The sequence below is a fragment of the Entelurus aequoreus genome, linkage group LG22, assembly GCF_033978785.1.
Source record: "Entelurus aequoreus isolate RoL-2023_Sb linkage group LG22, RoL_Eaeq_v1.1, whole genome shotgun sequence".
NCBI lineage: Eukaryota > Metazoa > Chordata > Actinopteri > Syngnathiformes > Syngnathidae > Entelurus > Entelurus aequoreus.
In genome coordinates, this window is record NC_084752.1 from 24,745,365 (window position 1) to 24,770,864 (window position 25,500).

General features: G+C 36.3%; 1 protein-coding gene across 1 annotated transcript in view; it reads right to left on the reverse strand.

The window, feature by feature from the left end:
• rbm20 (RNA binding motif protein 20) overlaps positions 1–25,500 on the reverse strand; it is a 112,883-nt gene that overhangs the window by 49,744 nt on the left and 37,639 nt on the right. The window contains exons 3-4 of the mRNA XM_062033586.1: positions 9,682–9,903; positions 6,623–6,656 (exon numbers count right to left, since the gene is read on the reverse strand). Of these exons, the coding sequence (XP_061889570.1) occupies positions 6,623–6,656; positions 9,682–9,903 (256 nt within the window). The remainder of the gene's footprint in view (positions 1–6,622; positions 6,657–9,681; positions 9,904–25,500) is intronic.

Consider the following 25,500-nt stretch of genomic DNA (forward strand, 5'->3'; position numbering starts at 1 on the left):
GTGGACATTATTTATGTAAAATACACAGTGGACATTATTTATGTAGAAGACACAGTGGACATTATTTATGTAGAAGACACAGTGGACATTATTTATGTAAAATACACAGTGGACATTATTTATGTAGAAGACACAGTGGACATTATTTATGTAAAATACACAGTGGACATTATTTATGTAGAAGACACAGTGGACATTATTTATGTAAAATACACAGTGGACATTATTTATGTAGAAGACACAGTGGACATTATTTATGTAGAAGACACAGTGGACATTATTTATGTAAAATACACAGTGGACATTATTTATGTAGAAGACACAGTGGACATTATTTATGTAGAAGACACAGTGGACATTATTTATGTAAAAGACACAGTGGACATTATTTATGTAGAAGACACAGTGGACATTATTTATGTAAAAGACACAGTGGACATTATTTATGTAAAATACACAGTGGACATTATTTATGTAGAAGACACAGTGGACATTATTTATGTAGAAGACACAGTGGACATTATTTATGTAAAATACACAGTGGACATTATTTATGTAGAAGACACAGTGGACATTATTTATGTAAAATACACAGTGGACATTATTTATGTAGAAGACACAGTGGACATTATTTATGTAGAAGACACAGTGGACATTATTTATGTAGAAGACACAGTGGACATTATTTATGTAGAAGACACAGTGGACATTATTTATGTAAAATACACAGTGGACATTATTTATGTAGAAGACACAGTGGACATTATTTATGTAGAAGACACAGTGGACATTATTTATGTAGAAGACACAGTGGACATTATTTATGTAGAAGACACAGTGGACATTATTTATGTAAAATACACAGTGGACATTATTTATGTAGAAGACACAGTGGACATTATTTATGTAGAAGACACAGTGGACATTATTTATGTAAAATACACAGTGGACATTATTTATGTAGAAGACACAGTGGACATTATTTATGTAGAAGACACAGTGGACATTATTTATGTAAAATACACAGTGGACATTATTTATGTAGAAGACACAGTGGACATTATTTATGTAGAAGACACAGTGGACATTATTTATGTAAAATACACAGTGGACAATATTTATGTAAAATACACAGTGGACATTATTTATGTAAAATACACAATGGACATTATTTATGTAAAATACACAATGGACATTATTTATGTAAAATACATAATGGATGTCATACTTTTATTTTTTTTATTAACTTTTAGTCGTAACCTAGATAAAGGAAGATATATAGAGAAATAAAACTGAGGAAAAAAAATAATTCAAAAAAAGGAACATAAATCATCCACCAAACGTAGCTTCTGGTTCGTCATGCTGTTAACTATCTGTCCAGCTGCACACGCTGGAAACGAGTAGCGAGGGCAAATTCATTCATTTATTGACAGTGCATTGTGAAAGCTGATGTGTTTATTTTGTAAATAAGTAAACGCAGTCTCACTTTCTAAAGAAACATCCACATTTTGATGTCCGGCCCCTGAAACCTTGGGCTCTTGAAACTGCGGCCCTCTTCATGATGTAGTTGAACAGCCCTGCTACATGAATAAACTAATATCTGCTTTACTTAGAATCATATTTAATTAAATAATGACATTTTTGATTTTGAACTCACATTCTGGCTACTTTATTTTACAATTGTGGACACTATTTTGTAAAAAAAAAAAAAAAAAGTAAACAATTGGTTTATTTTAGTGCATGTAAACATACATATGTGGTGACGTTGAGTCACAAACAAATTCTTGTTCAGGGCCACACAAAGCCTGTATCTTTGCATGCTATGAAATAAATTAAACAAATAAACAAGTAAAACCAATAAGATGAGGCTCGCGACACAACATTCCACAGTTAAACTTGAAATTACGACAAGTGATTTGACTTTGGACCACGGACAGTTACTGGGCACATAGTCTACAGTAAACACTCTTAAGCGAACATGCATGTTGATGGAGCGAGATACCCTGACAGCACCCCAGCCTATGACTCAAAGCTAAAAATACCAGAGTTGCCCCCCACCATCACAACACGGTGTCCTTAATAGACTGACACGGTCTCTGGGTCGCTTGGAACTCCGAGCAAGAACTATTTTGTAACGTCAACTCCCTTAAAAAGAAATGAGACATCGTTTTTGAAATTTTTGGGGCCTTTTTTTGTTTGTGTCAAACTATTTTTGGTAACACTTCAGTATGGGGAACATATTCACCATTAATTGGTTGCTTATTAACATGCAAATTGGTAACATATTGGCTCTTAATTAGTCATTATTAAGTACTTATTAATGCCTTATTCTGCATGGCCTTATTATATAACCAGTATAACTAACCCTAACCCTAACCTCAACCCTAACCCTAACCCTCTCACCCTTACCCTAACCCTAACAATAATAATATATTGTATTTGTATAAAGCACTTCACATTGAGTAAACAACCTCAAAGTGCTACAGTGTATTAAAATAAAAAGATAATAAAAAAAATAAAAAAATAAAAACTAGAACAGCCAAATAGCTAAAACTGGTATGCATATATCTAAAAAAAAAAAAAGGTTTTTTTTGTTTTTTAAAAGAAGGGTTTTTAAGCCTTTTTTAAAAGCATCCACAGTCTGTGGTGCCCTCAGGTGGTCAGGGAGAGCGTTCCACAGACTGGGAGCGGCGGACTAACCCTTTCACCCTAACTCTAACCCCAACCAAATAACCCTAAAATAAGTCTTAGTTATTTAGAATATGTTCCCCTATTTTTATACCACTTGATTTTCGAGTAAGATGAATATTGGTCAAAAATGTATTTTCTTAGTGCAAAAATGAACAGATTAAAAATTAATAATTGTCTCCTGTCTTTTTCTCGTTGGGGGTCCCCACAGCGAGACAATCACATGATGATTTAGCTTAATGTTTACACCGAGTTGTAAGTGTACCGGCACTGGTAAAGTAATGATTTCTAAACGGTACACTACTGCCTTTAAAATAATACAGCTACTCTTTTTCATCTGCATGCTACGGTGCATCGTGTTGAGTGTGTCAGCCCGCACACACTCACAGAGCGCACAAGAAGAAACAGTGAGGAGAGGAAAAATGGCAAACAGAGACAATTCTACTGGTCAATAGAGAGGGTGCGTGAAGCACAATATGAAGGTATCAGCACTTTGGCTACCCCTGTGGTACATTTTAAATGTGCTTTATAAATAAAGTTGATTTGATTTATTTGGACTTCAAAACTTTCGTTGAAGATGACGTTTTAAATATGGATGCTTTAAAACATGCCTCTCCAAAGGTGGCATGATTAAAGTATTACCACCTTTGGTTTAAACTTAGCTCAACAATTAAATACAACAAGCAGTCAGATCAACAGGTAATAAAGTCAACCAGCTCCCCTGCTGTGCACATATAAATACGTACATCTGCTTGGCTTGATGCCAATTATTAGCGGAGTCCACAACACTCATGCACGTGGCGTAAACTAATGCAAGTCAAATGACTGAATTTTGTAACAAACTACAATTTGTGTTTTATCTTTAACAATGTGCGTTTTACCTGCTACATGCCTTATCTATCTACTTTTAGCCGTAGTATTGTTTTTACTATTTACTAAGGATTTTATTTTTCTTAAAGCACAGACATAGTACATAGCATTGTGCCAACCATAAATCATAACGCAAAATGTCAATAAAGCTTTCTATTCTAATCCAACCTAAACCTAGATTATGGCAGTAAATATGTATTATATAAAATTGTAAATTGTTCTTTGAGTGTTCAATTTTTATTTCAATCTTTAAAATTGTTCTATGAGTGCAATAAGAACCATATTTTTTAACGTATCGAAAGAAAATTAAGCCAAATATTTTTATTTTTTTTGTGGTCCCCTTTATTTTGAAAATAATAGAAATACAATACATAAATATTGGTATCGGGACAACTAGAGATGTCCAATAATATCAGACTGCCGATAACATCGGCCGATAAATGCTTTAAAATATAATATCGGAAATTATCGGTATCGGTTTCAAAAAGTAAAATTTATGACTTTTTATAACGCCGCTGTACGGAGTGGTACACGGACGTAGGGAGAAGTACAGAGCAGTTGCGTCTCCCAGTCATACTTGCCAACCCTCCCGATTTTCCCGGGAGACTCCCGAATTTCAGTGCCCCTCCCGAAAATCTCCAGGGGCAACCATTCTCCCGAATTTCTCCCGATTTCCACTCAGACAACAATATTGGGGGCGTGCCTTAAAGGCACCGCCTTTGCGTGCCGGCCCAATCACATAATATCTACGGCTTTTCACACACACAAGTGAAGGCAAAGCATACTTGGTCAACAGCCATACAGGTCACACTGAGGGTGACCGTATAAACAACTTTAACACTGTTACAAATATGCGCCACACTGTGAACCCACACCAAACAAGAATGACAAACACATTTCGGGAGAACATCCGCACCGTAACACAACATAAACACAACAGAACAAATACCTAGAACCCCTTGTAGCACTAGCTCTTCCGGGACGCTACAATATACACCCCCCCCTCCCCCCCCCAACCACCCCCACCTCAACCTCTTCATGCTCTCTCAGGGAGATCATGTCCCAAATTCCAAGCTGCTGTTTTGAGGCATGTTAAAAAAAATAATGCACTTTGTGACTTCAATAATAAATATGGCAGTGCCAAGTTGGCATTTTTTCCCATAACTTGAGTTGATTTATTTTGGAAAACCTTGTTACATTGTTTAATGCATCCAGCGGGGTCTCACAACAAAATTAGGCATAATAATGTGTTAATTCCACGACTGTATATATCGGTATTGGTTGATATCGGAATCGGTAATTAAGAGTTGGACAATATCGGAATATCGGATATCGGCAATAAAACCATTATCGGACATCTCTAGTGGCAACCATAAATCATAACGCATAATGTCAATAAAAACATTCTATTCTAGTCCAACCTAATCCTAGATTATGGCAGTAAATATGTATTATATAAAACTGTAAATTGTTCTTTGAGTGTTTAATTTTTATTTCAATTTTCTAAAATTGTTCTTTGAGTGCAATAAGAACCATATTTTTAAGGTATCGAAAGAAAATTAAGTCAACTTTTTTTTTTTTTGTGGTCCCCTTTATTTTGAAAAGTATAGAAATACAATACATAAATATCAACGTAAAAAATATAACGGGTATCGAACCTTTTTTTTTTTTTTTTTTTTTAGCATTCCTTAATTCCACTGACATTTTATGAACTAATTTTGATCCACACAGTAATACGGGGAAAAGTGTGTCCCTTTTAGGCTCAATATGGGACGCCTACTTCTGTTTAGATTCTATTCTAAATTAAGGTTTTAAATCCTCTTAAGGCCCAAGCTGTTTGTTTACACGCTTTTTTTTATTTCTCTTGGGGCTTATTGGACCCTAATTAGAATAAAAACTAAGAATCATCTTTTTATATGATGTACTTATAGTCCATAAGTAACAAACGTGTACTTCATGTTTAGTGACATGCTAATTCTTATTTTGACACTTTTTTCTCCCAAATTCCATTGTATGTTATATTCTTCTGACACCACCAGATGGCAGTATAAGTGTCCACATAAGGGCCATAAGACCCCAATTCAGTAGTGTACACATTTTTGGAAATAAGAGCTAAAAGGTGCTGTCCACGCATGTGGCCAACTAAGCCTTTATTAAAGCAGGGGTGCCCATTACGTCCATCGCGAGCTACCGGTCGATTGTGGAGGGTGGATGTATATATATATATATATATATATATATATATATATATATATATATATATATATATATATATATATATATATATATATATATATATATATAAACGGTATCGTACCGAAAATGATTCATTCATCGCGGTACTATACTAATACCGGTATGAAAATCCCTTCTCACTTCTTCAAAGACACCTGGGATGTTGACTCTGTTCCGGAACGAGATCCAGGCTTATATACAAAACACGCACCAGTGGACTGTGTACACACACACCCCACCCACCACCCCACGCCTTGTTTACTCCTTGTATAATCACACATTTGTAAACAAACTTAAAGGTAGCGCATCTCACGCGACCACCACTGGTGTGTCAAAGACCAGATAAAAGTACTCGGGTAACCCTACACAAGTCTTTGTCTTGTCTGCTCAGTGAAATTGTAAAAATAGTCTCATCTCCCCAGAACAACAAAAAATAATCTATTTTCAACACACATCAGAGTTTAGGCTAAGTTCATACTTTGTTGATGTTTTAGTTTTTATGTACAATGGTTCACTTCTTTTTACACGATTCCACATGGACTTTGTTCGTTATTTTCCTGTGTTCAGTATAATTTCCTTTCCTGGTGCTCCATCCATTGTTTTGGTGATATTTATTTGTCGTTCTCTGTAATTGTAGCACATTTTCTTTCTGTTCCTAGTCCTGCCTGCACACCTGTTCCACATTGCTAATGACTTCTACTTATTTCCATTGTGTTCCCTCCTTCAATTCTGGTTACTTACATTCTGTATGCCAAAGTGTTCTGTCGCTGTCTTTGTTCTTGCTCGACCTGTTTTACTTAATTTTTTCCCCAATAACTAGTTAAACAACCTTCTGCCTGCTCGTCGCTTGCCTTCTCTGCATCCTGGGATCACGCCAACAGTCAACAGTCAATATGACAGTCAAAGGGGATGTTTGCAAGCTTTACGTGGCTGCCAAGAGGATGCTAACTTTCCAAAGTGTTGTAAGCATCAGTTTATGCTATGAGCACAAAATCTCCACCCCCATGTAACATCAGCTTTCTTTGACTTTAGGAAGGCGGGGTACACCCTGGACAAGTCGCCACCTTATCACAGGGCCAACACAGATAGACAGACAACATTCACACTCACATTCACACACTAGGGACCATTTAGTGTTGCCAATCAACCTATCCCCAGGTGCATGTCTTTGGAGGTGGGAGGAAGCTGGAGTACCCGGAGGGAACCCACCCAGTCACGGGGAGAACATGCTAACTCCACACAGAAAGATCCCGAGCCAAGGATCGAACCCAGGACCTTCGTATTGTGAGGCACATGCACAAACCCCTGGTCCACCACGCTGCCCCCACCAAAGTCATATACACGTAAAATGGTACAATTTGAAGTTGGAGGTGCAACGTCGTCAGTGTATGGTCGCAAACTTGACAATAGTTAGCATTTTAAAAATGTTTCACTTTTTATGAGATCCAATCCAACTGTATTTGTAGAGCACTTACCAGCGGACCAAAGTGCTGTACAGTATAATAATAAAAAAAGACATCATAAAAGGCAGAGAATCTAACAAAGACAATAAGATAAATAAATAAATATGTAAATATTTAAATGAAATTGAGAGATAAAAACGTGTATAAAAAGAATAACCAACATAAAATGGAAACTAAGCTATAACTGATGTTTTTTTATTAGCTGTAAGCTATATGCATCAAAACAAATGTATGAAAAAATAATGTAACTTTTTAATTAAACTATTCGATTTTATAATATTAATTATAATTAATTGTTACAATGTATTATTATTCATTGAATACAAATTATAAAACAATGTTAAATACATTATTCAAAAAGGATTTTGTAAGAACTGATTTTTTTATTAGCTGTAGGCTATATGCATCAAAACAATTAAATGTATGAGATAATAATGCCACTTTTTAATTAAATTGTTATATTACAATATAATATTAACGCGACCCCAAAAGGGACAAGCGGTAGAAAATGGATGGATGGATGGATGTTACAATCTATTATTATTTATTAAATACAAATTATAAAACAAAATTATTTTGTAACAACTGATTTTTTATTTATTATCTGTAAGCTATATGCATCAAAACAATTAAATGTATGAAATAATAATCAAACTTTTTAATTACATTATTAGATTATTTAATATAAATAATTATAATTCATTGTTACAATCGCAGCTGAGATAGGCTCCAGCACCCCCCGTGACCCCGAAAGGAATAAGCGGTAGAAAATGGATGGATGGATGTTACAATCTTTTATTATTTATTAAATACAAATTATAAAACAAATAATGTCAAATACCTTATTCAAAAATGATTTTGTAACAACTGATTTTTTTATTAGCTGTAAGCTACAGTATATGCATCAAAACAATTAAATGTATCCATCCATCCATTTTCTACTGCTTGTCCCTTTTGGGGTCGCTGGAGCCTATCTTAGCTGCATTCGGGCGGTAGGCGGGGTACACCCTGGACAAGTCGCCACCAAATAATGTTAAATACATTATTCAAACATCATTTTGTAATAATTGATTTTTTTATTAGCTGCAAGCTATACGCATCAAAACAATTAAATGTATGAAATAATAATTTAACTTTTTAATTAAATTGTTACATTATTATATAATATTATTAATTAATTAAAAAAATGTTATAATGCATTATTATTTATTAAATTAAAAATATAAAACAAATAATGTTAAATACATTATTAAAAAATCATTTTGTAATAATAGATTTTTTTATTAGCTGTAATCTATACGCATCGAAACAATTCATTGTATGGAATAATAATGTCATACTTTTTACCTAAATTATTAGATTATTATTATATCATATTATTAATTATAACTGATTGTTATAATGTATTATTTAATAGATAAAACATATAAAACAAATAATGTTAAATACATTATTCAAAAAATATTTTGTACCAACTGATTTTTTTATTAGCTGTAAGCTATACGTATCAAAACAATTAATTGTTGAAATAAAATTCTAATATTTAAATTATTAGAATATAATACTACAATATTATTAACCATTTACTATTTTATATATATATATATATAATTTTTATTTTATTTATTTTTTTAATTAAAAAAAAACATTCAAACATTTTTTTGTAGTATATTGTTAAAATAAATCAAATTAATAATTATTTGAATACACATTTTAATACATTAATGTGACCAAAGTAAAAAGTGCTTAATTTTGCTAAAATATTAACCGCTTGGAATATCAATCAATCAATCAATCAATGTTTACTTACATAGCCCTAAACCACGAGTGTCTCAAAAGGCTGCACAAGCCACAACGAATAAAAGCTGCATTTCATCAGTCGTGTGTGTGCATGTGTGTAAAGTGTGTGTGCGTGTGTGTGTGTGTGCGTGTGTGTGTAAAGCCAGAGTGAGTTGTAGTGTAACCGCATCCCCGAGGATTACTGCTGAATACAACGGTCTGATCCAAAGTATCTGCAGAGTATGTCACAAGCATTGTGATGGCCAACAATGTCAGCACATTATCAATCAGAATACGAATCCAAACACTGGTGTTACACATGATTTAATACCACATCAACGCTGTAAAGCATTAATGTCAAGTGTATTCACATGTCCAGTCCTATTCCGAGCACTGACAAACGTGTACTTGCAGAAGAAACTTAACAAAATACTCCAAGTCCATAGAGCCTCGCCAGAGGAAGCGACAAATTAGAGGATTACTTGCAATCCAAACACGAGGAGCAATACTCAAAAAACACCCCGACTTCCCTGCGCTGACAGCTGCAAGTCTTGCCTAGAGACCGCGTTCCAATTTAGTACAGCACACAGCGGTGAAATCCTCAGGAACATAAAGTTAAAGGAGGCACTGGACCAAGCACACCCACCTTTAAAGAGGTGCAGCAAAGGTCCCAATGAAAGCGGCGACACGAAAAGACGGAAAACTGCTTCGGAGCCCGGGGCCGACCTCTGTTCACCGGCTGAGTGACGCATGACTGACCCTCGAGTGGCAGTGGGCGGCACATGAACAGCAGGACAACATCGACGCTCCTGATCCTCACCACAAGTGAGGTGACGCCGCCGGCCTCCGTTATGAACCGGCACGCAGGCTGGAGGACCATGTGATTAAAAGTCATGAGTGGTCAGTCAGTGTGTGTGTGTGTGTGTGTGTGTGTGTGTGTGTGTGTGTGTGTGTGTTTGTTCTTGTATTTCTACCCTTCTTGAGACATCATCAAGGAAAAGTACCTTCCATATGAGGACTGCTGAACAAGTTAGAACCGAAACCATGGTTCCAATACAGAAAACCATTGCATCTAATAGAGAATGTCTCAAATGTGGTGGAATCAATCAAAATAGGGATTTTTCAAATTGACTCTGTTGCAAGTCTTGTGTATTCTTTGTAAGTTGTTTGTATGTGCTATGGCTATTGAGGTTTTTTTTTCGTGGTCTCAGTCTGGATCCCCTCCCTGGGAGTCCAGCCTTAGACTAAATATGTTTTTACTGTGTGTGTGTGTGTGTGTGTGTGTGTGTGTGTGTGTGTGTGTGTGTGTGTGTGTGTGTGTGTGTGTGTGTGTGTGTGTGTGTGTGTGTGTGTGTGTGTGTGTGTGTGTTCTTGTATTTCTACCCTTCCTGAGACATCAACAAGATAAAGTACCTTCCATCTGAGTACTGGTGAACAAGTTAGGTCCGAAATCATGGTCCCAATACGGAAAACCATGCATTGCATCTAATAAAGAATGTCTCAATGTGCACCCCTGGTAATGAAATCAATCAAAATAGGGATTTTTCAAATTGACTCTGTTGCAAGTCTTGTGCATTCTTTGTAACTTGTTTGTGTGTGCTATGGCTATTGAGTTTTTTTTTTTCCTGGTCTCAGTCTGGACTCCCTCCCCGGGAGTCCAGCCTTAGACTGAATATATTTTTTACTGTGTGTGCGTGTGTGTGTGTGTGTGTGTGTGTGTGTGTGTGTGTGTGTGTGCTTGTATTTCTACCCTTCTTGAGACATCAACAAGGAAAAGTACCTTCCATATGAGGACTGCTGAACAAGTTAGAACCGAAACCATGGTTCCAATACAGAAAACCATTGCATCTAATAGAGAATGTCTCAAATGTGGTGGAATCAATCAAAATAGGGATTTTTCAAATTGACTCTGTTGCAAGTCTTGTGTATTCTTTGTAAGTTTTTTGTATGTGCTATGGCTATTGAGTTTTTTTTTTCCTGGTCTCAGTCTGGATCCTCTCCCTGGGAGTCCAGCCTTAGACTAAATATGTTTTTACTGTGTGTGTGTGTGTGTGTGTGTGTGTGTTCTTGTATTTCTACCCTTCCTGAGACATCAACAAGATAGAGTACCTTCCATCTGAGTACTGGTGAACAAGTTAGGTCCGAAATCATGGTCCCAATACGGAAAACCATGCATTGCATCTAATAAAGAATGTCTCAATGTGCACCCCTTGTAATGAAATCAATCAAAATAGGGATTTTTCAAATTGACTCTGTTGCAAGTCTTGTGCATTCTTTGTAACTTGTTTGTGTGTGCTATGGCTATTGAGTTTTTTTTTCTTCCTGGTCTCAGTCTGGACTCCCTCCCCGGGAGTCCAGCCTTAGACTGAATATATTTTTTACTGTGTGTGCGTGTGTGTGTGTGTGTGTGTGTGTGCTTGTATTTCTACCCTTCTTGAGACATCATCAAGGAAAAGTACCTTCCATATGAGGACTGCTGAACAAGTTAGAACCGAAACCATGGTTCCAATACAGAAAACCATTGCATCTAATAGAGAATGTCTCAAATGTGGTGAAATCAATCAAAATAGGGATTTTTCAAATTGACTCTGTTGCAAGTCTTGTGTATTCTTTGTAACTTGTTTGTGTGTGCTATGGCTATTGAGGTTTTTTTTTTCGTGGTCTCAGTCTGGATCCCCTCCCTGGGAGTCCAGCCTTAGACTAAATATGTTTTTACTGTGTGTGTGTGTGTGAGTGTGTGTGTGTGTGTGTGTGTGTGTGTGTGTGTGTGTGTATGTGTGTGTGTGTGTGTGTGTGTTCTTGTATTTCTACCCTTCCTGAGACATCAACAAGTTAAAGTACCTTCCATCTGAGTACTGGTGAACAAGTTAGGTCCGAAATCATGGTCCCAATACGGAAAACCATGCATTGCATCTAATAAAGAATGTCTCAATGTGCACCCCTGGTAATGAAATCAATCAAAATAGGGATTTTTCCAAATTGACTCTGTTGCAAGTCTTGTGCATTCTTTGTAACTTGTTTGTGTGTGCTATGGCTATTGAGTTTTTTTTTTTCCTGGTCTCAGTCTGGACTCCCTCCCCGGGAGTCCAGCCTTAGACTGAATATATTTTTTACTGTGTGTGCGTGTGTGTGTGTGTGTGTGTGTGTGTGTGTGTGTGTGTGTGTGGTTGTATTTCTACCCTTCTTGAGACATCAACAAGGAAAAGTACCTTCCATATGAGGACTGCTGAACAAGTTAGAACTGAAACCATGGTTCCAATACAGAAAACCATTGCATCTAATAGAGAATGTCTCAAATGTGGTGAAATCAATAAAAATAGGGATTTTTCAAATTGACTCTGTTGCAAGTCTTGTGCATTCTTTGTAACTTGTTTGTGTGTGCTATGGCTATTGAGTTTTTTTTTTTCCTGGTCTCAGTCTGGACTCCCTCCCCGGGAGTCCAGCCTTAGACTGAATATATTTTTTACTGTGTGTGCGTGTGTGTGTGTGTGTGTGTGTGTGTGTGTGTGTGTGTGTGTGTGTGTGTGTGTGTGTGTGTGTGTGTGCTTGTATTTCTACCCTTCTTGAGACATCAACAAGGAAAAGTACCTTCCATATGAGGACTGCTGAACAAGTTAGAACTGAAACCATGGTTCCAATACAGAAAACCATTGCATCTAATAGAGAATGTCTCAAATGTGGTGAAATCAATCAAAATAGGGATTTTTCAAATTGACTCTGTTGCAAGTCTTGTGTATTCTTTGTGACTTGTTTGTGTGTGCTATGGCTATTGAGGTTTTTTTTTCGTGGTCTCAGTCTGGATCCCCTCCCTGGGGGTCCAGCCTTAGACTAAATATGTTTTTACTGTGTGTGTGTGTGTGTGTGTGTGTGTGTGTGTGTGTGTGTGTGTGTGTGTGTGTGTGTGTGTGTGTGTGTGTGTGTGTGTGTGTGTGTGTGTGTGTGTGTGTGTGTGTTCTTGTATTTCTACCCTTCCTGAGACATCAACAAGATAAAGTACCTACCATCTGAGGACTGGTGAACAAGTTAGGACCGAAATCATGGTCCCAATACGGAAAACCATGCATTGCATCTAATAAAGAATGTCTCAATGTGCACCCCTTGTAATGAAATCAATCAAAATAGGGATTTTTCAAATTGACTCTGTTGCAAGTCTTGTGCATTCTTTGTAACTTGTTTGTGTGTGCTATGGCTATTGAGTTTTTTTTTTTCCTGGTCTCAGTCTGGACTCCCTCCCCGGGAGTCCAGCCTTAGACTGAATATATTTTTTACTGTGTGTGTGTGTGTGTGCTTGTATTTCTACCCTTCTTGAGACATCAACAAGGAAAAGTACCTTCCATATGAGGACTGCTGAACAAGATAGAACCGAAACCATGGTTCCAATACAGAAAACCATTGCATCTAATAGAGAATGTCTCAAATGTGGTGAAATCAATCAAAATAGGGATTTTTCAAATTGACTCTGTTGCAAGTCTTGTGTATTCTTTGTAACTTGTTTGTGTGTGCTATGGCTATTGAGGGTTTTTTTTCGTGGTCTCAGTCTGGATCCCCTCCCTGGGAGTCCAGCCTTAGACTAAATATGTTTTTACTGTGTGTGTGTGTGTGTGTGTGTGTGTGTGTGTGTGTGTGTGTGTGTGTGTGTGTGTGTGTGTGTGTGTGTGTGTGTGTGTGTGTGTGTGTGTGTGTGTGTGTGTGTGTGTGTGTGTGTGTGTGTGTGTGTGTGTGTGTGTGTGTGTGTGTGTGTGTGTGTGTTCTTGTATTTCTACCCTTCCTGAGACATCAACAGGATAAAGTACCTACCATCTGAGGACTGGTGAACAAGTTAGGACCGAAATCATGGTCCCAATACGGAAAACCATGCATTGCATCTAATAAAGAATGTCTCAATGTGCACCCCTGGTAATGAAATCAATCAAAATAGGGATTTTTCAAATTGACTCTGTTGCAAGTCTTGTGTATTCTTTGTAACTTGTTTGTGTGTGCTATGGCTATTGAGGTTTTTTTTCCTGGTCTCAGTCTGGACCCCCTCCCCGGGAGTCCAGCCTTAGACTGAATATATTTTTTACTGTGTGTGCGTGTGTGTGTGTGTGCTTGTATTTCTACCCTTCTTGAGACATCAACAAGGAAAAGTACCTTCCATATGAGGACTGCTGAACAAGATAGAACCGAAACCATGGTTCCAATACAGAAAACCATTGCATCTAATAGAGAATGTCTCAAATGTGGTGAAATCAATCAAAATAGGGATTTTTCAAATTGACTCTGTTGCAAGTCTTGTGTATTCTTTGTAACTTGTTTGTGTGTGTTATGGCTATTGAGTTTTTTTTTTCCTGGTCTCCGTCTGGATCCCCTCCCTGGGAGTCCAGCCTTAGACTGAATATGTTTTTACTGGTCAACATATGTAATAATAAGTGTGTGTAAGAAATTGAAATGCGCCCTCTTTCGCTAAAATTCATTAAAAAATGTTAATAAATATGTATATAGAGACATACTGTAATAACTTGTAGTAAATAATGAAGATTAAAAAACAATATACACACAACAAATTAAAAAACTTTTTTTTTTTTACTAAAACCTTATCTTTATTTATATTTGCATATTATGTATATATTATTAATGTTGTAAATACAAATCTTTATATATCTAGAAAGGGTGGTCCTAAAGAGGTAGGCATTTTTCGGAGGTCTCAAGAATGTAACACATACAAGAATGTGTGGGTGTGTGCGTGTGTGTGTGTGTGTGTGTGTGTGTGTGTGTGTGTGTGTGTGTGTGTGTGTGTGTGTGTGTGTGTGTGTGTGTGTGTGTGTGTGTGTGTGTGTGTGTGTGTGTGTGTGTGTGTGGCATGCTTAGCCATTCCTTTTCCTCTAGTCCTCCACTGATAATGCTACTTGAAAGAAACTTAGTTTATTTTTGAAGCGGCTTCACACTGTGGATATAGACGACGCTTGCTCTAATTTTCAAACCAGTGCTAGCAGATGCATGTCGTGTGTAATCAGCGGAAAATACTTATTTTTTTCGCTTTACTTTTTTTTGGTCGAATGCAAAGATAACGTTCAAAGACTCAAAATGTAATATTTTAAACTCATGGTGCTACCGCTATGTAAATGTCTACATTCTTGTTGCTTATGCTGAGTATGAATATGTCGGTATAAGTTTTTATTCTTTATTTTAAGGTCAAATAAATAATCTGAACCGAACTGATTGAAGCAAAGCATTTAAAAAACACATTTTTATAAAGGTGAATTACTCTTGAACTCATCAAATTATCTTCTTAATGAGCAACCTGCATTAACAGTGATTACAGCACATTGATCTGAATGGGAACAATAAAATAAAAAAAATCCAAAGGCATCAAAGGTCACCTCACGTCACTGTTTTATAACGTTTCCTAAATGATGTACAAGTATTATAAAATACTGCTAATGGTAAAAGGCATCAGTGGAAGATTAATGCTTTCAAACTAGAAATGTATGGTTTCGTTAAGAAATATTCTAATTAAGTTATGTATATGCCTTAATTTTTTATTAATGCATATTTACTTCAGCTCAAACAAATTAAAAACAAAATTACAAAACAAGGTTTGGCTTATCTTTTAATTAAAATTAAATTTACAAAGTAATGAAAAAAACAAAGATAGGGTTACATGATGTACATGTCATCGATAAACTATCAAATGCTATTGAAACATTTACATTGTTATGAGCTAATATTTCAATAATAGGAACACACGGTTGTTTTATGATTAAACTGCTTGGCCGAGGTGTGACTAATATTAATTTGTTTTGTGTGCAGTAGCATTGGTGTACAGCACAGGTGTCAAACTCAAGGCCCGGGGAGCGTATCTGGCCCGTAACATCATTTTATAAGGCCCGCCAACGTCGAGGAAAATATGCATCAATGAAGTGCTTTATCTTTTAGTACTAAATGTATTCGTTCTTTACATTTTGAAAAAAATTATATATGCACTGCATGAAATTGCATACCTTTTAAATGTTAATATTATGCAATAATGCAACAAATAATATATCACCATAGTTTCCACACATTTTTGTTCAAATAAAAATAAAGACTTCAATATCTGCTTGACTTATGGTTTCAAAGCAAGTTATCCATCATGTAAAAAGGACAATAGATATTACGTAAAATTACAATTATTTTTTTTTACAGCATATTCAATTAAAAACTGTAAATTGAAAAAAAATCTACCACTGTTTTTACTATAAAATGTTGCCTTTTTTTTTACTGTAAAATCTATGGTTGTTACTGTAAATGGAAAAATGGTACCACAGTTACTTTACAGTAACAAACTCGCAGCTCAGTTGCCAGTATTTAAAAAAAAATCCAGTGGTACTGTTTTTCTATTTACAGTAATATGTTAAAAAAAAGTACCTTAAATTCTACAGTAAGATTCTGGCAACTTAGCTGCCCGTATTTTACCGTAAAATAACTGTGGTACCATTTAAAAATGGTGAATAAACAGCGGGTACTGTTTTCCATCTACTGTAATATGTTTAAAAAATGTGTAGATTTTACATTTTAAAAAAAATGGTGACCAGAATTTTACTGTGAAATATACAGATTTTTGTTTATAGTGTATGTAAAAAAATATATTTAATGATAAAATGCATAGGCAAATTCAGAAAATGTTCACTGTTAAAATTGGCCCTCTGATGGCAGCCTTAATGTGGCCCTCAATGAAAACGAGTTTGACACCACTTGTGTACAGTAAATAGTGGAAGAGGCAAGACATGCAGTACTACTAATGGCCACTAAGTGGTGCCATATTTCCCCCCAACTGGAGGTGTGACAGCAGCTATGATGTGGACAATTTTATTCTTTTACACCAGCTGGGACATTTTTAAACGTTTGAGTTTGAGTTTTTTGAGTTTGAGTTTATTTTATTACGAACATGCATGCATACAACATGATACATCACAATTTCCAGTTTCTCTTTTCAACATGTTCGAAAAGGAGTAGGAAGAAGCAGAGCTTATTTAATCCTACCCCTTTTCTTTTACATAACAGTTGCTAAAACTTTTGTTTGTTTAGTTGATTGGCCATCTTCCCTCTAAATGCAAACATTGTTGTTATGATAAATGGATTAGAAGCACTTTTCATTGCGTTCTAACATAGAAGTGAACAATATAAAATACTATATAAACACTATTGTTCATTTTTTTAAATGTTTTTATTTTTTATAAATGGTTGTGATGATAATGTCAATGAGAAATTTCTAATTACTGTTATGTTGGAATTCTTATCAATACTGTTGTTGATATTATTAATTTTTGTTTGACTACTTTTGGATTGTTTTGTGTCATGTTTGTGTCTCCTCTCAATTGCTACGTTAATTGCTATTCTGAATGTTGCTGGGCCAGGTTTGGTTTTGGAATTGGAATTGTATTATTATGGTATCATTGTGTATTATTTTGTTGGATTAATTAATAAAATAAAAAAATACAAAATAAAAATAAAAAATAAAAATAAAAATAAAAATAAATACAATAAATAAAATAAATAAAATGCACAAGGTTTTATGTTTTTGTTTTTTCCTAAGATTTAAATACATTTTGCTATTTTACCACAAAAATAGTTGACGATCTCCTCAAATAGTGTAGCATGCTTTATCAGTACCAAACTTCAAACCTTTTTAAAAAGCTGTGCTCATTGTGGCCATTAATCCTGACTTCCTCTTTTAAAAATATAAAGTTTTATTCATTTTTCTTTTGTAGGTTAAAGTGTTTTATAAATTGTGCTCCTGAGATAATGTTGCTGATCAATTTGAATGAGTTATTTTTTAGTGAGTTGAATTGATTTTATTTCTCAGTATCAAATGGTTCAAGTAAATTTAAAAACATTTATAGTTAAAAAACAAACAAAAGCGTAATTATTTATTTTTTTAAATTTCAGGCAAATTGATGCACTTTAAATATTTTCTGTTACAGACTAAAAACATGTTTAAAAAGTTATTCTTGTTACAAGTGGATCTATACTTCTTCTTTGAACACAAATAAGGATACAAAGTTATAGAGAGGTATGCCTATAACAATTTTATAGACAAATTATATTTATAGTCGCGGTGGGGGGCGGGGGGTGGGGGGGGGGGGGCGAAATGTTTTCTTCTGTCTAGGGGTGGGGGCGGGGGGGGGGGGGGGCGTAACAAAAATAACTGAGTATCAGATCAAATGTACGTTTACGTTCTGCTTACTTGAAGGATTACTTCTGACATTTGATTCTGTGACTAAAATAAGCAAAATAAAACAATTTATTTAGAGGTTCTTAACCTTTTTGACCTCGGGGCCCAACTTATTCTTACTTTTTTAAATTGTATTGAATAATTATATTTAGCCTACTTACAGATTAACAGGATAAACTTTCTCAAATGATACGAAAGCATGATTAAAGATGATTACCAAGGCTTAATTATGAAAAATTAATACTTATCAAATATACTGCAAAAAAAAAAGGATTAAGTAAATGTAAATATAATTACACAGTACTAAAATCAATTCTAACTAAATATATCATTAATAATAAAAATAATTAAGTTTAAAAAAAAAAAAAAAAATTGTCAATAAAAATGTAAGCCATTTTAGTCATGTTTGTGCCGGAAGAGGAGGCTTTTGTGGAGGAATTTTGCCTATCCTTTACAATCATTATGAAAGACATGACAATGGATGTTTATACTTTTTTTTATGCAATCTAAATATTAAATAACTTTGATCAAAAGTCTGCTTACAATGGAGCCTATAGAGCCCCTAAAAACACCTCCATTAGGGTTTTATATACATGATGTAAGTATATGTGTAATGTAGTAACGGGCACATTTATAATAACATTTAATATTTACGTATTTTGATAATTTTTTTGCAAAAACGCACCACATTTGCTTTTTTTTCTTTCTTCATCACTGATTACTGCTCACTGCAGACTTAATGAGCGACAACAAACATAATAAATCATCACCTACTGTACAAGGTCTGCTGTCATTAGGATGCAGACTGCTAGGATGTTCATATATTCTCATTTCGATGAAGAAAGTCTCATAATCCTCACGTAAAAACAGGGCGAGGGGCGCTTTTCATGTTGTTCTCGCCATTTCCTGGTCCTAAAATGGCTGTCAAAGTGTCCCAACTAGTCGGAGGACGTCCTCAGCCATCTACTTTCCAGGTGAGATGCATGATTTATGATCTACAATAATCTTACAGGGAGCAGGGAAGCAAGGAAACACCAGTCGATGATGTCGTAATTGTACACCGGTTTGTGATTTAGATTGATTGATTGAAACTTTTATTAGTAGATTGCACAGTGAAGTACATATTCCGTAAAATTGACCACTAAATGGTAACACCTGATTAAGTTTTTCAACTTGTTTTAGTCGGGGTCCACTTAAAATGATTCATGATACAGATATATACTATCAGATATATACTATCATCATAATACAGTCATCACACAAGATAATCATCAAAGTATATACATTGAATTATTTACATTATTCACAAGATCACGTCGCCGCTATAAATAGTTTGTCTGTGTTAGCACTTATAATAATAATATCACTAATAATTGGTTAATATTCAAATTGAGCATTGTTGGCGATTTTTGAATGGTTATTTATTGGATTTTATGGGCGGAACAAAGGACCTCCCATTGGCTCTGCTGTAAACAGACTTGTATTTACGTTAATTTAAGATTTATAATGCATTAAAAAAAATACATTCGTCATGTCTTTCATAATGATTGTGAACCATAGTCAAAAGTCCCTAAAAAGTGCAGTTCCCCTTATAAGAAACTTCTCTACAACTTTAGTGTTTTACCTTTTACTGCCCCAAGTGGTGTAAAAGCGTATTATAACTGACATGAAGAAACAGATTGTGGAGGGAGGTGTGGCCAGCGCGCCTGCAGGAGCAAAGGTCACCGCCTCTGTCTATCCAATCTAATCCAATCCAATCCACTTTATTTATATAGCACATTTACACAACAAGAATGTTTCCAAAGTGCTGCACAGCCATGTTAAAAACAATATTAAAAACGATATTAAAAATAATATTAAAAACAATATTATGCTACACCAATGACTGAATAAAAACAAAGAATAAATGAATAGAAAACCAATACAGAGACAATATAACAAATAAATTTGATTAAAAACGATTTTAAAGGGTAAAACCAATTAAAACAGTAAAATATGGTGCTGAGGACGAGCACCATCGGATAGGGGTGACGGCGAGACACAGCTGGCAGGTGATTAGATTTCACAGGTGGTACGTGTTAATCTAATCATTTGTTGTCTTTAACAGTAAGCTGCCGGGAGCAGGAGGGGAGAGAGGATACGGACGTGGCTGAATAATTGCGTCCTGCTGGAGAGAAAACTTGTGATAAAATCTATGTACATTAAAACTTAGGTCAACTTTGCACGCCTGGCTCCTGTGAACTGTATGTCAGTGGAACCGCTAGGAAGCGACTTCCACACAGATATTTAACGGCGGCCCAACAATGCCCCTCCCCCCTCATTCTTAACCACTCTTTCTATGGTTAAGAACGACCGATTTAATGTACGTGACGTGTGTTTAAGGTGAAAGGCTCACACCGGGGAAAGACGTCTTCCATGCCCATTGTTGCTGACAGCGATATTGTTCCGGTCATTAGGATGGCGCGACTCGAACTACGCGGACTAACATGCAAGTCCAAGGGAAACCTTCTGCCTTGACAGCTGCCTTCCAACTGCGAAACTTAAAGAGCATTCCAGCAAATACAAGCCCCGGCTGTACAACTGCAATTAGTTTCAGGACTTTGCCGTGGTGGCACCTGTCGGACGGACTTGCCGGAGAAACTAAATAGCTAGATGCCAATTGTGTAATATGCATTTCCACGTGTATGACAAATCCCTCCATGGACGTTTTGTCAAAGAGTTGAGGCCTATCAGGTGCTCTGTGGTTAGTTGTGTGTTGAAAGTGATGACAAGCAGCACCAAATGACCAGTGATCTGCATGGTGTCAGACTAGCTGCTGAAAACTGGGTAAGATAATCTCCCAGCATCCTCTGCATGACCTGAGCGTCACATCAGTGACGGATACGGCTGGAAATGAGTAGAACACAATAATTTCTCCGATAGAATATATAAATAGCTAAGAGATGTGAATTGAAGAGGTGGAGTAATGTGAGGCGTGGGGGAGGACTGCGACAACCGAGGCTGACCAGCCATTTTTTTTTACCCTCTGCTGCTTTCAAACTGTTATTAATAGCTCGCTGCCTGCTGGCTTACTGCGACACCCTTGCTCTCCGCGACGTAAATGGTGGGAGATGTTTAATGCGGGGACTAGGGACTAGAATATAATGCAGGTGCATGGCTCGCTGAGTCTTCTATCGCTGTGGTCAACAAAATCAGAGCTAAAACTGGTCTGCAAGATAAGACCTATATTTACCATAACGCCTACCAGAAACAAGATTATGTGTTTTTTAATATTACCTATTATTATAATTAGTCAAGCAATCAATCAAGCTTTATTGCAGACTCCAACGCCCAAGTAGACGTACACTCACATGCAATACATAAAATAAAGAAAATACAGTATAAAATGCATTATCACATACTATTAAAAACAGTGCTTGTGCATATTCAGTAAAAGGCATCTAATAAATAAATAAAAGCAGCAATAAAAAATATGTATACGTATATACTTTAAAAAATGTGTCTACACATTCTATACATTATTATTATTATTATTATTATTATTATTATTATGAGGCACTTAAAGTGGAACTGCACTTTTTTGGGGAATTTTCGTTCAAAATCATTATGAGAGACAAGAAGAGAATTTTTTTTGTTTTGTTTGTTTTCTAACTTGTAAAAATCGTCTCGTTCTAGGTGGCTAGCGATGCAGCTAATAGGAGCAATCAATTCTACCTCGAAATGCATTCAAAAACCGCCAACAATACTTAATTTACGTCCCGTAATTTGTATAATAACCAAACTGTAGCGACATTGTTATTGTAAGAGCGAACACTGAGGAATCATTTTTCTATTGTGGTAACATATCGGCGTGCTACGGTATTAACCATAAAAGCTAAGTACGGCAAAAGATGAGCTAGCTTCTACCTCAACACAAAATGGGTTTGAGATTGTAACGATTAACACAACGCGATAGGACACCAATTTGTACAGACTGAAAAAGATGACATACTTGCCAACCCTCCCGGTTTTACCGGGAGACTCCCGGAATTCAGCGCTTCTCCCGATAACCTCCCGGAAGAAATTTTCTCCCGATAAACTCCCGGAATTCAGCCGGAGCTGGAGGCCACGCCCCCTCCAGCTCCATGCGGACCTGAGTGGGGACAGCGGCGACAGTCTGTTTTCACGTCCGCTTTCCCACGACATAAACAGCGTGCCTGCCCAATCACGTTATAACTGTATAATGATCGAGGGCGAGTTCTTGGTTTCTTATGTGGGTTTATTGTTAGGCAGTTTCATTAACGTCCTCCCAGCGCGGTAACAACACACAACAACAGCAGTCACGTTTACGTCTACCGTAAAGCAGTTCGTCTGCCGTAAACAGCTATGTTGTGACACTCTTAAACAGGACAATACTGCCATCTACTGGATAGCCTCCGGAACACTGAAATTCTAGTATTTATTTTATTTATATGTATAATAAAATAAATATATATAGCCAGAATTCACTGAAAGTCAAGTATTTCCTATATATATATATATATATATATATATATATATATATATATATATATATATATATATATATATATATATATATATATATATGAAATACTCGTGTTGGTGAATTCTAGCTGTAAATATACTCCTCCCCTCTTAACCATGCCCCCCGCCCCCAACCACACACCCGCCCCGCCCCACCCCCACCCCCGACCACGCCCCACCCCACCCCACCCCACCCCACCCCCCACCTCCCGGAATCGGAGGTCTCAAGGTTGGCAAGTATGAAGATGAAGAATCATATTACAGTATCTGTAAAGTATTAGCCCACATTTCATGTTTTGTTTGTACATAAGCTAGCCAGACAGCGTATGTACTGTAGTTGTTATAACACGCATGACGTGTATCATGATCAATATTAAAGTGACTTACTCGATGGACAGTTGTCTGTTTGGTCCAGCTGGCCGGGGACGTTTCCTGTTGATTTTGGGTAAGCACTCCATTTATGTTGAAATAGCTTGGCTCCAAGTTCCATATTTATAGCGTCAAAATCGCTTTCACCTCACTCTCTCCGGGGTTCCGTCTGCTCCAAAGTCTCACTCTTCCTTCGTGCTCGTTTCTATAAGCAACAGTATATTTAGCTTCAAAAGTATAAGGTCCTAAATCCTCATTTGTCCAAAAAATAGTCGTCTTTGTTGTCTGTTACCAAGTTTGCCATGATTAGAACACGCACTTGTGTTTGATTCCGGATGCAGGAACACACATTTGTTGCCAGAAGTCAGACGTGCGTTGCTATGGAAACAGAAATTAATGTGCGGAAAAAATCAGTCTCGGAGATGATTAATAAAGGCGTAGTTGGCCACATGCGTGGACAGCACCTTTTAGCTCTTATTTCCAAAATTATGTACACTACTGAATTGGGGTCTTATGTGCTTATGTGGACGCTTATACTGCCATCTGGTGGTGTCAGAAGAGTATAACATAAAATAGAATTTGGAAAAAAAAAGTGTAAAAATAAGAATTAGCATGTCACTAAACATGAAGTACACGTTTGTGTACTTATGGACTAAGTACATCATATCAAAAGATGATTCTTAGTTTTTATTCTAATTAGGGTCCAATAAGCCCAAATAGCAAAGCAAAATAAAAAAAGCATGTAAACAAACAGCTTTGGCCTTAAAGGGTTTAAATAAAAAAGAGCCATACAAAAGCTGACATGTTCTAACTAATAATAATATACTGTACCTAGTCACCAATAATAAAAAACTGACAAAATAACTGTTTTTAGCATTTCTTTAAGTAAAAAAATATCAAAATGATACTGCAAACTTTGACTTTTCAGTATGCGGCCCTTGGTGGAAAAAGTTTGGACACCCCTGAACTAAAGTATCAAAAGTATCGATGTTTTGATTTAAAAATTAGAGCATAAAGATCTGGTATTGGCGGCATCGACGTTACAGTATCGATCCGCACATCACTACTTGCTGGGCACCCCCGTACTAAATAATACATGAGAACATCGGGGTTAAATAAAGAGAACCGTGTCGAGTCGAATGGTCACCCCATAAGTTTTAATCGAAACCTGAGATTCACGTCCCTAAAAAGGTTTCTGGACTCCAAAATATAAGAAGCTCAGGAACTTTTTAGCAAGAAATATGAGCCACTTTATGTTTGCAAAGCAGGACGTTCATGTTAACTGGTATTGTCACATGGAAAAAGTGGACAGCAACCACTATGTTAAAAAAAAAATAAAAAATGACAGGAGCAGTAAATGGAAAATTAAATGACGGCAGTAAGAGTTTGAACCCTGAAAATGCAAATATTTGGAAATACAGTTGCGATCAAAAGTTTACATACACTTGTAAAGAACATAATGTCATGGCTGTTTTGAGTTTCCAATCATTTCTACAACTCTTATTTTTTTGTGATAGAGTGATTGGAGCACATACTTGTTGGTCCCAAAAAACATTCATGAAGTTTGCTTCTTTTATGAATTTATTTTTAATGAAAATGTGAGCAAATCTGCTGGGTCAAAAGTATACATACAGCAATGTTAATATTTGCTTACATGTCCCTTGGCAAGTTTCACTGCAATAAGGCGCTTTTGGTAGCCATCCACAAGCTTCTGCTTGAATTTTTGACCACTCCTCTTTACAAAATTGGTGCAGTTCAGCTAAATGTGTTGGTTTTCTGACATGGACTTGTTTCTTCAGCATTGTCCACACGTTTAAGTCAGGACTTCCAAGTCCATTCTAAAACCTTCATTGTAGCCTGATTTAGCCATTCCTTTACCACTTTTGACGTGTGTTTGGGGTCATTGTCCTGTTGGAACACCCAACTGTGCCCAAGACCCAACCTCCGGGCTGATGATTTTAGGTTGTCCTGAAGGATTTGGAGGTAATCCTCCTTTTTCATTGTCTCATTTAAAGCACCAGTTCCATTGGCAGCAAAACAGGCCTCAGAGCATAATACTATTAAAGGCCTCACCTTTTCTCCTCCAAACATATTGCTGGGTATTGTGGCCAAACAGCTCACTTTTTCTTTCATCTGACATCACATGGACAAAGATAAAACCTTCTGGAGGAAAGTTCTGTGGTCAGATGAAAAAAAAATTTAGCTGTTTGGCCACAATACCCAGCCATATGTTTGGAGGAGAAAAGGTGAGGCCTTTAAACCACACCATCCCTACCGTCAAGCATGGTGGTGGTAGTATTATGCTCTGAGGCCTGCTTTGCTGCCAATGGAACTGGTGCTTTACAGACAGTAAATGGGACAATGAAAAAGGAGGATTAC